Source organism: Choristoneura fumiferana, chromosome 16, assembly GCF_025370935.1.
Source record: "Choristoneura fumiferana chromosome 16, NRCan_CFum_1, whole genome shotgun sequence".
NCBI classification, from domain to species: Eukaryota; Metazoa; Arthropoda; class Insecta; order Lepidoptera; family Tortricidae; genus Choristoneura; species Choristoneura fumiferana.
This window is the reverse complement of record NC_133487.1, coordinates 7,069,909-7,082,550: the sequence shown is the minus strand read 5'-3', so window position 1 is coordinate 7,082,550 and position 12,642 is coordinate 7,069,909. Positions and strand designations below refer to the sequence as shown.

General features: G+C 36.1%; 1 protein-coding gene across 2 annotated transcripts in view; it reads right to left on the bottom strand.

Annotated features, from left to right (window-relative positions):
* LOC141436081 (RNA/RNP complex-1-interacting phosphatase) overlaps window positions 1-12,642 on the bottom strand; it is a 68,541-nt gene that overhangs the window by 26,325 nt on the left and 29,574 nt on the right. For both annotated transcript variants that reach the window (XM_074098927.1, XM_074098926.1), the window contains exons 4-6: window positions 9,680-9,714; window positions 9,308-9,395; window positions 2,467-2,546 (exon numbers count right to left, since the gene is read on the bottom strand). In XM_074098927.1, the coding sequence (XP_073955028.1) occupies window positions 2,467-2,546; window positions 9,308-9,395; window positions 9,680-9,714 (203 nt within the window). The remainder of the gene's footprint in view (window positions 1-2,466; window positions 2,547-9,307; window positions 9,396-9,679; window positions 9,715-12,642) is intronic.

Genomic DNA, 12,642 nt, shown 5'->3' with positions numbered 1-12,642 from the left:
CAGTTATTGGGGTTTACTATGGACTATGGAGCCAGAAGTAGATACTAGGTGGGTGGAAAAATTTTGTTTTTGTTCTGGTCGATTCGGAAAACAAAAAATCCTGCTTCTATTTCTAAGATGTTTCGCCATAGGTACCGCTTAGATGACGTAACACTTTACAATATAATAGTAGATTGTACAACAAGAGCATAAAACGATAGATTTAATGCTCGAGTTTTACACTGCTTTTCACTTCGATGAAAGGAAATGAAATAGCAACAGTGGACACAATCGGTCACTACTACCTTTTATTTATTTTCATGCATTGCTACATAATTATATATTTTTTAGTTTTATTGAAGTATTTTGATTGGTTTGGTTGATTTTTAGTTTTACATAAGATAAAAATAATTAAAATAAATATATACAAACATTTTGTTTGTGGCTGTTGACACCTGATTACTTTGGTCTTAGACGAAGATTTTACTTTATGCACTAGAGCATAAAAAGTTATTTTATGTCACCTAGATCCAGCATAAATACCAACTTTACGAGCATGAGACGTGAAAAAAATATTTCATCATCATCTCATTATCCCAACCTATATACGTCCTACTGCCAGGCACAGGCCTCCTCTCAGAAAAGGGCTTGGGCCGTAGTTACCACGCGAGCCCAGTGAGGATTGGGAACTTCACACACTTCATTGAATTGCTTCGCAGGTTTGTGCAGGTTTCTCCACGATGTTTTCTTTCACCGTAAAGCTTGTAGTAAATTTCAAATGTAATTTCGCACATGAATTTAGAAAAACTCACGAGGTGCGAGCCTGGGTTTCAACCCACGATACTCAGCTAGAGAGGTCATAGATCAAACCACTAGGCCACCACGGCTAAGTTAGAACGGTAAAAGAGTATTTAGTTAACTTCAACATGTTTTATTTAATACTATTTATCACGTCACACCATCAAATTCTTTAAAAGCATTTACAAATTCGTCCAATTCTCAAGTCGTCAAATTAGTCCTCTAAACATAGTGGTATCATTAAAGCCAGTATACCCCAAGATGTCGAGAGTAGCTCGAGCTATACGGGTGGCGCATTTGTAACGTTAACTAACAAACAGATACGAGGTCCTCTCGTCCTGATAACAGGCGAACTATCTCAGAAATGCCGATGGTTATTTATGGCGAAGACAACCGGCCATCGGACCCGCCGAAGGACAAAAGACTAAACAAATGATGATGATAATCTATTAGTTAACTCACATTTTCACTCACCTTTATGTGGAATGAAATCTGCCATGGGTATTAGCTCTTTTGTCGCTTTATCGCTTACCAATTAAGCGCCATTACAGAATCTGTTATCGCTCCCTCAATCAGTACATTTTTATGTAGAGCTATCACCGTAAACATCGGTGGATATTAAATTTTAATTACCGTTTCGAACATTCCCAATGAGTGAAAGAACATTATTATCCGGCGCGATTAAAAACCAATAGAGTATCCGAAAATTAATAACTTAATAAAATATTTGGTTACAGGGCAGCCGTCGGCCGCGACGCCAGGTACCGGAGCAGCGACAAATGCCTTTCAAATTCCGAGAGCACGCGTGGGCGGCAGACGACGTCCGACACAGGCGCTAGATGTGACCGGGTTCAATTGAATCCGAGAGTACCACCGCGGCGGCCATAGCCCGCGGTACGGCGGCCCGAAGCGCGCCCACGCCGCTCCGAGATTTATAACATTAACCATATTCGGTCTACGAATGGCGCCAATTCGACGGTTCAAATTAAAATCCGCCGCGAACGCAAAACGATAACGCGAGTTGCGCTGATCGATGGCAGCGCCGTTTGATTTACGCGGCTCCGTATAAGGGCAGCGGCGCATCCCCGCAGTCTATTGCCCACGGGCACTGACAACCGACTGCATAAACTAAACATTTTAAAATCAAAAGTAAACATCAATCTTTTCGTAGCTAGTCTTTGTACCGGGTAGTATCCTCCTCTCACGACATATACCCTCTTACATTTTGTTCAGTCGATAAGATTGGTTCAGGCTCATATAAAAAATGAGATATACAAGACACCTGTAAGCCTCGTCGCATCTTTATAGGTAGTCAGACACATGCCGTGGTTCTTATTACAATGTCATTAATGTCTAATTTTGGCAAAATCACGCGTCTTCGAGGATGGCACTATGTATATCTTGACGACTGTTGCATATCGCTATAAGAAATAACGTGCCCTAGCAAAGTTCAAACAAGTCTTTTCATTTCATAGAAGTCGGCAACGCGGCTGCTGCCAATTCAACATTTTGTATTGCTTAATTAGGTAAAATGATTCATAAGCCGCACTGAATAGCTTATTTCGCGACCCAACTGATACCAGTTAATCAAGGCGTGTTGGTAACGTGCGACATCTAAGAGACTTCTGCTCGAGCGGAGCCGCAACTTCGCATGAGGAGAGAAGTAATCGCACGTGAATCGGCACTTACTGTTTCACTTTGTTCTCGGGAGGTATTACACGGCCTAGCATTAGAATTTTCACGTGGAGAACGCCCGCCGTCTTCAGATCCTATAACAAAAATAGAAGAGAATATGTACGTATATTGTTTTAAACGTTTGCGATTTTTACTCCTAAAGCACCACTTCCAAGATTTAATTGTGTATCGACTTCTAGTAGTTGGGGGGAGGAGTGTGCAGCCAGGGTTTTAGCTGTTAAGAATCCGGCACGGTGCGGGTTTTCCCTCCCTAGTCGTTCATAATGGATGTATCCCGACTGCACCGCCCTATAACGCACCTCCCATTAATTTTAAAAGTAAAAACAAAGTCTGTGTATAGAATTATGTTATAGTTAAAATAAAACTGAAAGAACACGCTTCAATGGTAAACCGGAAAAAAGTCAAAATTCACCCTGAAACTGTTCTAACAAGCCCAAATCCAATGTTACATTGTTATTTATTTATTGTTGTTATTTGTTTTAATGTTCCAGTGTCTGGTATCCGGCTCCATCATCAGATCGTTTCAATGATATCATATTATTAATCTATTGACTAATTGTAACAGATTACATAAATTTTGTTTTTATTTTTTATACATATTTGACAAGTTTCGTGTTAATACTAAAATAAGAAATGGGTATAAATCTAATTCAAATAATCCGTTACATATTTATTTATTAGTAAATAGACACGTATAGTTACAAGTAAAGCTAATAAAAATAGTGTTCAAAAATATAGCGCTTGTGTTAGTCTTTAATATCTACCCTGTGGTGTGTGTACTATTAAAGTGGTTAAAGCTAATGCTTTCGCTTCTTCGAAACAAACAGCTCTTAGACATAAAAACAATGAATTATGATCATTTTCACAAATACCAACATTGTTTCAAGGATAACTACTTAAATGTAGGTAACCATGTAAGCTACGCAGTAAATTAAATAAGTACTTAATAAATACCGTAGGTACAAATTTATGTGTTCACGGATTGCTGGAAAGCCGCGAAAATCCGCGAAATGCTGTAAGCATCTAACGTAGATATGCGAATAGAGGCAATGTCAAAATTAATAATTATATGCAACTAATACCACGTGCTTTAAGTAACATTTACCTTACACTTGTCACTACATTAACCCCATTAAGTAGGTACTCATACTTGCTTGCAAGCTGATGTCAGTTAAACATTTTGTATGCATAAAATTGATACAAACTTTATTCACAATATCACACAAGGCTCAAAGTAAGTTCAATATATATAATTCACAACAATATTAACTTAAAACATGAACTAAAAATAATGTTAATTTATTTTTCTCTAAATTGAGAGCCATACGATAATGTGGAGAATAGGCGCTGATTCAGTATACCTAATAATAAACTGCTAAATTCTATCAGAACCCTTAATAAGGTAGAGGCGATTTAGGGACCATTTTTTTTTATTCGACTGGATGGCCATTTGTATTTAGTTGGAAACTGAACCTAATTAATTTCGTAATACGTGAAAATTTCCATTCACTGGCTGTCTTACTCTCCACGCCGAAACACAACAGTGCAAGCACTGCTGCTTCACGGCAGGATTAGCGAGCAAGATGGTGGTAGCAATCCGGGCGGACCTTGCACAAGGTCCTACCACCTGCAAAAGGAAACAAGGAAAGAAAGGGAAGGAAAGGTGTTTAATAAACATTAAGGGTTATTCTGTCAATATAAAAATATCAAATCATAACAAGGGTTTTATAACAGGCTAGTTGAGGCGCTACTATCGTATGGTCCGTTTGACAACTCTAGACATTTGTGTTACGTTTGTGATTGGTTAAATAACTAACTCAACTAACTCTTATATTTTAGTCTCGTAGCTATTTTTGTATTTGATTTGTTTTGTGTGACTTTCCGTAATTTCACTCTCCTGTGGCCCGGCGGAAGACCAGTGCTGGTTTTCAATCAGCGATATGCTGAGCCGGGACCTTTTTATAGCGGCAACATTTCTTATTGTTATTTTTACTAATTATGTGTCATTGCTGTTATAAATAAATTATTTTCTTTCTTTCTTTCTTACGTCCACTTGCAGGCTTTTTAATCTAGGTTTAAGTGGTCTTAAGTCCTGTCAGATCCATACAAGAATTGTCAGTTTAAGCCTTAAATCGAGATTTAAAAAAGCCTACAAGACGTCTTAAATGAGCCAATCGTAATCAAGACTGTAACATTAAACGGACCTCTCGATACTAACGCCAATTAGCGATTTTTCGCCTTTAAAAAAAACCTCATTGACCATTATTTTGACTAAATTAAAAAAAACACTAGACTAACCCCGTCATTGCCATGTAATCTCAAAAATTCAATTTTTTATAAAAGTTAAATAAGGCAAGTAGTCTTATAAATCATGTGCACTGTATTGCACATTGTAATTGAAATGGGTAAGCTTGGGTATATTTATAATTTGAATGGTTACTTTCTTTAGGAAACATGTTATTCCACCGCTTACTTTGATGTCGAAATGTAATCAGCATTTTTTTTGCAATCGATTTATCTATTTACAAATTATTTCAGTTACTCGTGAAAACCTATCAAACAAATGGACAGTCATATTTCCTTTCAAGAAAAGTGTTGGATTTGAAGCGGACATATACGAGCCGGCTTTATAGCAATGAAATACAACAACAGTTACAAAAAAACTAGTTTGGTATGATCGAGTTTTGATAATTGTAACATAGTCAATTAAAATAGTAACGCGCAGAGATTACAAGCATCAAGTGAAGCGTAAATGAGTCCAAACCAAACGTATTAAACGAGTGTAATCTCTGTGAGGCGATGACAACCGATCGGAATAGTGGTGATGGTGATGCAATGAATTATAGTGCCTAATCAATTTCTATTAACAAATCCAAGCGCAGGTGCAGTTGGCACTTTCCAAATTTGGCTTTATGAATTTACTAGCTGTTGCCCCCGACTTCGTCTGCGAAGCTTGTTTATCGCGCGTCATGTCCTTCTCAGGGTCCCGATGCTATCTCCAAACCCAGTTCCATCACGATCGGTAAAATACTTTTTAAGTGTGAAATCATAGCAAACAAACAAACTCACATTTGCATTTATATTATTAGTAAGGATTAAGATCTAGCTTTTGCACACGACTTTGTCTGCCGAGAATTCGAGAGCTATGCAATTTACCGAGATAAAAACAACCTTATGTATGTCGTTTCCGGGATCTCAAACTATACATACCAAATTTAATTTCAGTTCAGCGGTTTTAGAGAGAAGAGATAACAGATAGATAGTTAAACATAGACAGATAGACAGACATATAGAGTTACTTTCCCATTTTTTTTAAATTAGTTTGGATAGGAATGTTAAGACTAGCTCCTATATCCCCGCATAAGTTAACGCTGGACAACGTGAGCGGAAGCCTTTTTTTTTTTGTTGTCCGGGGGAACGTGAGCGGAAGCCTATCTCAACCTTACGAGGGCACCTGACATCTATCTAAAATTGAATGTAGACAGATGCTATCTACGATCTACTCATTTAGAAATCTCTATCCCTCTGTGGATAAGTAAATAATCCTCAGTTTCAAAACCACTGATCTGCTTGACCTTAATGCAGGAAGACCATGACTGTGCTCAGTAGCGCATCTAAGAAAAGGCAAAAGGCCCAGCAGCAGTGCCTAATAGGCACGATAATAACGATTGTGAAGACGGTCTTTAACGCGAAAGCGCAATTTTTTCATCAAAATCTCGACGCATATTCAGCGCACGAAACAAATAAAATTTACCATTTTTTTTTCTCAAACGACTATGTTCCAGTGTGGACCAATGCTGAGTCAACTAAGCTAACACGAGTTGACGGACGACGAGGCGTGTGCCGCCTGACACGAGGCTGTCTTCTGCTATCACATCATTCAGGTGATAATGATACTAATAATTAAGGCCCGGAATTTTGCGTGCGGACATTGACAGATTGTAGGAAGAGAGCACCGCTTTTTATCGATGTTATCGACAAATCAACAGTTTTTTAATTTATGTTTCTATTAAATAAAACCTCAAACTTTCCGATGATACGTACAGTCGAACAAATTTAAGACACAGGTAGGGTGAAACCTTTGTGTTACTAGTTGATTATTAAAAGGTTCTACCCTGGGCCATGATTCAATTTGTTCGACTGTACTTTTTTCAGCGGTCAATGATGAAAAAAGTTCGAAATATCGGAAAGTTTAATCCGTTGAAATTGCCTTTTTGAAATCACTATAACTACGAATACATATTTGATATAGGTATATAAAGAGTTGATAACGTAAATAGGTATTTGCTTTCAAGTGTTATTTTATTTTGCTAAATTAACCGCATTGATAATAGTTGGATACTATCGATAATATCGATAAAAAGCGGTGCTCTCTCCCTACAATGTGTCAATAGCCGCACTCAAAATTCCGAGCCCTACTAATAATCTTTTCAGTAGAACTTATCCATTAGCTACATGTTTATTCAATATAGACGACCAGATGGCCTAGTGGTTAGAGAACCTGACTACGAAGCTTGAGGTTCCGGGTTCGATTCCCGTGTCGGGGCAGATATTTGTATGAAAAATACGAATGTTTGTTCTAGGGTCTTGGGTGTTGAATATGTATTTAAGTATGTATCTATCAATATAATTATATTTATCCGTTGCTTAGTACCCATAACACAAGCTTTGCTAAGCTTACTTTGGGACTAGGTCAATTGGTGTGAATTGTCCCGTGATATTTTTTAATTTTTATTTATTTATTAATATTAAAGCTTATGTTTGGCTTTGAATTTGCTGAAGGTTCTGTTTTTAACTCACGCTCTTTTGTAGACAGAACACTATATCCCACCAAAAACTTTTCGTGTAATATTAGCGGCCAAGACTCACAAGCTTTCGCTGTAAAAGTTATCAAATCTCAGGAAAAGCTAAGCCCCAAAGCCCTGCCTTACTTTACTCACCCTACTCTACACGTTGGTTTATAAGTATGATTTGGCCGTTTCAAAGATCTATTGAACATAGCATTGACACTGAAGACCTGTGACTTAATTTCTTACCGTAATTAAGAATAAAGTCATTAACTTTTATACGTATTATTGCAAAGCTTTAAAAATAATCAGAAAATCAGAAGGCCGAAATTCGACGCAAATGTTAGTTCATTTTACCGACACTTTGTCACTAGTAATATCAGAAATTGTACAATTGTTCAACTGTATTTACAATAAGTAGCTATAAAAACATTTACATGCGTAGAAAGTTGCAACCTAAGCAAATCATGAAATTTTAAGACTAGCATACACAATGATCGTTTTAAAATAACTGCTGAACAATTTAACATAAATTTTAACATTACAGTAACAATGTACTGATTGACATTAAAGATGTATTGTCAAACGTAGGAAGATGGAATGTTTGAGAGCAAGGTAAATTCATAGAACGTATAAACTGCCTACATTACTGTTCATGCGTATAGTTGAGCCCGCGGCGAAATTCAGACCACGGCCTAAGCTGCAGGCGAAATCCGTAATGAAACGAAGAGAATAAATAGTTACAAGAAAAAAGTAAGATTAATACGGGGTGTGTTAAATATTTTATTATATCTATGTGACAATAAAAGTTAGAAGTAGATAGATACAGAGTTGAATGGACATTGTGCCTTCAAGGTTTACAATTCAAAATGGATTAATGTATGGATATAGGTAATTTAAAATTTACTGATACTGATAGATAGCTGAGCTAGGAAAGGTTGAACTGTAGATTTATCTAGATATTAATTATAGACCCATGAATCGCATAGCTCAAAGTTATAAGGAATATTGCAGGGGAAAACCAAATTTTAAATATAAGTTAGATTTAATATTTTGATCTTATAGATTTTTAAAAAAACAAAGCACAAGTTGTTGGTTGAAGGTTAAACTAGTCTTTATTATCCTCATTACGGTATACACGGTGTATCAGAAATAAGTAAATATAAACCAAAACTTCACGAGGATGGATAATAAAAAGCACTTTGTACACCTACATTTTCATATTACAGAGCCGGTGAGATACGGATTTCAACTAAGGAGATTGGTCGATGATCGATAATCTCCGTTCCGTTTCGGTTTATTGGAAGAACACCCTTATTTGTTTGTGGCTGATTTTGTCCCAGTATTTTGTAGCATGAAGTGAACACTTTCAATGGGCAACCCAAAGAGTGAAAGAAGTATAAGTTACGTTAGATTAATATTTGCTATGTACCTACACAAACTTAGCCCTATTTGTCATCACTGAACTGACGTCACGTATATAATTAAGACAACCCGGCGACAAGTTGTCACGGCGCCACGACATGGGTATTTTATAGGAAAAAAAAGAATTAGAAGGATTATTATTTAGGAATAATTATTATCGAAATAAGCTTCTCTAAAATCTTCAAGATCCACTTGTTCCAATAGTACAGACTAGTCAGTCAACGTTTTGTACCACAAAAGGCGGCGGCTGCCCGACTGCTCCATGAAAACGCCGTTTTACGATAGGATTATACTGTAAGATGAATGCAAGGCAATCAGAGGTAAGTACGAACAAAGAATCGTAGCGGAAAATGTGACTTTGAATCATAAAACTGAACATAATTTTACTGCTTCCAGGTATTCCAACACGTACCGAGTCCTGCAGACGTTAGCCTCATAACTAGAAGTCGTCACTCTGGTGTAAGTATGCTCTCTTAGGTTTGTTATTGGTATGTGGTTATTTTTCATTATTAGTAACAAGCCAAAGAGAATTATGAATCTTAGGTGTTCGGTGCGGAATGTGTAAATACGCGATTAGACAGACGTTTAACAAAACAGGCATAGATATTGTAGATACTACTTACGGCTGGGTTGTAGTAACGAGCAGTGTTTGTTAAGTCCACCACTCCTCCTAAATTAGGTATTTTTTCAAGAAGACTTTTGATGTCCCATCTGCAAAAAAGTACAATGTTACCGCTACATTTTTTGTTTTACTTTTATTTGGATTTGGCACAAATCGTTCTCCTTAAAATATTGTTAAAGTGAAAATCGCAGCCAATTTACGTCAGAATTCAATTTACTTCCCACTTAACATGACTCAAGGGTCAGAAGTCATGACCGATTTTGCTGAGGTGTTGAAGGCAGTTTTAGCATCCGAATTCGAGCTTTAAATACCTCAACTTTTAAAGATAAAAGCTGAGATATAAGCACACTAAATAAAAGTGAAACATACTTACATTTCTTTAATGTTCTTGTTGTTCTCTTGGACACACTGAAACAAAAAAAAAATAACTTAGCAAACACAAATATACACACACGGGCGGGGTAAGAGTCGCCGTGTCGTTAGCACATGCCTCCGTGGTCGTGGACAATGCGTCTTTGAGAGTGCCGCATGTAGGCGACAGGGCACTGATAAGGACGCAGATCAATCACTGGCCAGCCCTACCTGACTGGTGTCAATGAACTCCAGACGCGGTGACGGTTCTAGGAGACTAATCTTGAGTTTGGGGACCGTTTTTGGGAGACGCTGGCCGTTTGTCCGAATTACTTGTTGTGTCTAAAAAATCTAAAGGAGTAAAGATGTCAACTAGTTCATGAACACGTTGCTATCACGCTAGACTTAAGAGTTACATGTTAGGTACATTTGAAATTTACCATGAGCTTTACGGAGCTTGCATATTCCCGTTTGTAATAAAAACGGGGAATTTTTTACTTTGAACAAATAAATTAAAAGAACTCGACAAAATATTCTACCGCAATTTTTCTGGGAGAATTATAAATAATTCAACGAACTAATTCATAAAAAAATACGAATTTGATATAAGTGGTCTCCAAAATGGTCGAACATAAATTTAAAAAACCCATTTGTGTTGCACCGCAGGCTTGGAATTTTGTGAAAAATTTTCAATTTCGCCTAAAATTATCTTAAATAAAATGTCAGATCCCTTAATAATAGGTTGTTTAGAGTGGTCATAATTTATCGACAGTGTTGACAGAATGCAAAAAAGATTAACGTAAAAAAAGAGCGCCAGGAGGTGTGTCTAAATGGGGTTAATTTTCAATTTGGTATCGCCGGTGGCCTTTATAAATTAACAGCGGGGTTATTTCAATAAATTTTTGATACTGGAAACGCGAATACATATTGCCCATTGCTACTTGGTCAAGGCATCCGTAAATACTTTATGGGATCAATTAAAACTAAATTAAACGACGACATGAGAAAGTGCCGAAGCTCTTACGCCGCGATGTCTTCTTCTTGACGATTCCGAGAAGTATAAATTAATCGTCGAACAAACTGATGAGCGGACAATTGTAGCACAGTACTGTAAATCAGAGAAATGACTCAAAAATTTATTACCGACCGCAAAGAAATAAGTTGTAAGCAATGTATCATCTGTAGTTAAATATGGAAATATGACCGCATTTACTAGATTAATTAAGGGTCTTGTTTTGACTGTTATTGACAGTGGCACACTTGGGAGCATCTTTATCAAGCCGTCCGAATTAAACGAGGTATGAGTAACCGACCTATGAATAACCAGGGTTAGGGTATATATTTCAGATCATTTAACCAATGTTTTGATGGAGAATAACAAACTTCCAAGGTTTGACTTTAATAAACAATCGCGACCGCCGTCGGCTTAACACCATTTTCAATTAACGAAGAGCCGGAACAAATAAAACACAGCGCGAGGACAAAGGAATTTATTGGAATCGTGGATTATCACGGCTGCAACTTGTCACACCATCATATATGTTTGTGCTTGATTCATAAAAAAAAACCTTGTCAGAGTTTAACTTTACTTTGGTACCTACTTATATTATTATTGTTGGTGCGCAATAAAGAGTTATTGTATTGTATTGTATATTGGCGTAAGCATCATTAATTCCCTAAGCTCTTTTATTTATTCAGCTTTTTGGGCTTAATGCTCGAGTTTTACAGGTTTTAGGTTATTTTAATCATTTGTATTGTATTGTATTGTTAAACTCTTTATTGTTTTTTGTTATATGTATTTTAATAATTACATTAATAACAATAATTAATTACATTGTGCTTTGTACTCTTTTGTTTTGTTATTTTATTTTTGTATTATTTCTGTGTTTTATGTACAATAAAGTATTTACATACATACATTGTTTAATTTTATTTTATTTATTGATTTAATTTAATTTAATTGAAATTAACTTGATACATTATTCAGAAATAAACGATTATTATTTCACTATGATTTGCTTGACAAAAGTAAGAGATGTCAACATGACATTAGTAACACAAAGGTTCCACCCTGGGTCATGATTCAATTTGTTCGACTGTACCTCTTATTTTTCATGCATTATTATATAATTTAATATTTTTAGTTTTATTGTTTTTTTTTTATTCATTTTTAATATTATATAAATTTTAAAATAATTAACAAAAATATGTAGAAACTTTTGTATTTGTGGCTGTTGACACCTGATTACCTTGGTCTTAGACGAAGATTTTATTTGAAGAACTAGAGCATAAATACTAATTTTATGCCGCCTATATCGAGCATAAACACGAATTTTACGAGCATGAGAAGTGAAAAAAACATTAGACAATCGGCTAACTCAACGGTCGTGGCGTGGATGAGAAGAAAAAAAAATAGCACGCAGACAGCAAACAATATCACAAATAAAAGTTTTGTAATATCAAGCCCTCGAAATACATTCAGTATTATTAAATGTATGGTACTAGCGGCGTAATAAAACCGAAGAGATGATCCGTGATCATAAATATAATCCATTACGTTATTAATGACAATCGTAACTCTTAATCACAAGAGTTGAATTTGCACGCACCGATACACACCTACAATACCAGTAAAGACAGCGAAAACATTATTAATTATTATAAATGCGGCAAAACCAACATGTTTATAAATTAGGCCACTTGATGACGTGATAGCTAGTCTTTATTGCCTTGCCTAGATTTCTTGCCTAATGAAATAAAGTCTTTTTTTATAGCCCATTTTATTTAGGGAAATTGTTAGAGCAATAAATTATTCATGTAAACGAAAGTTTACTAAGTAAGATTCTTTCAGTTCCCTCTGGAACATAGCCAACTATTTCTAATCCATCACATAAAATACCACAACATTGTAAGAAATCGTAAGTTCATGGGAGTTCTGCCTAAGTATCTAGAGATAAAAAGTTATAGTGAACGTGAAAGGGCAGC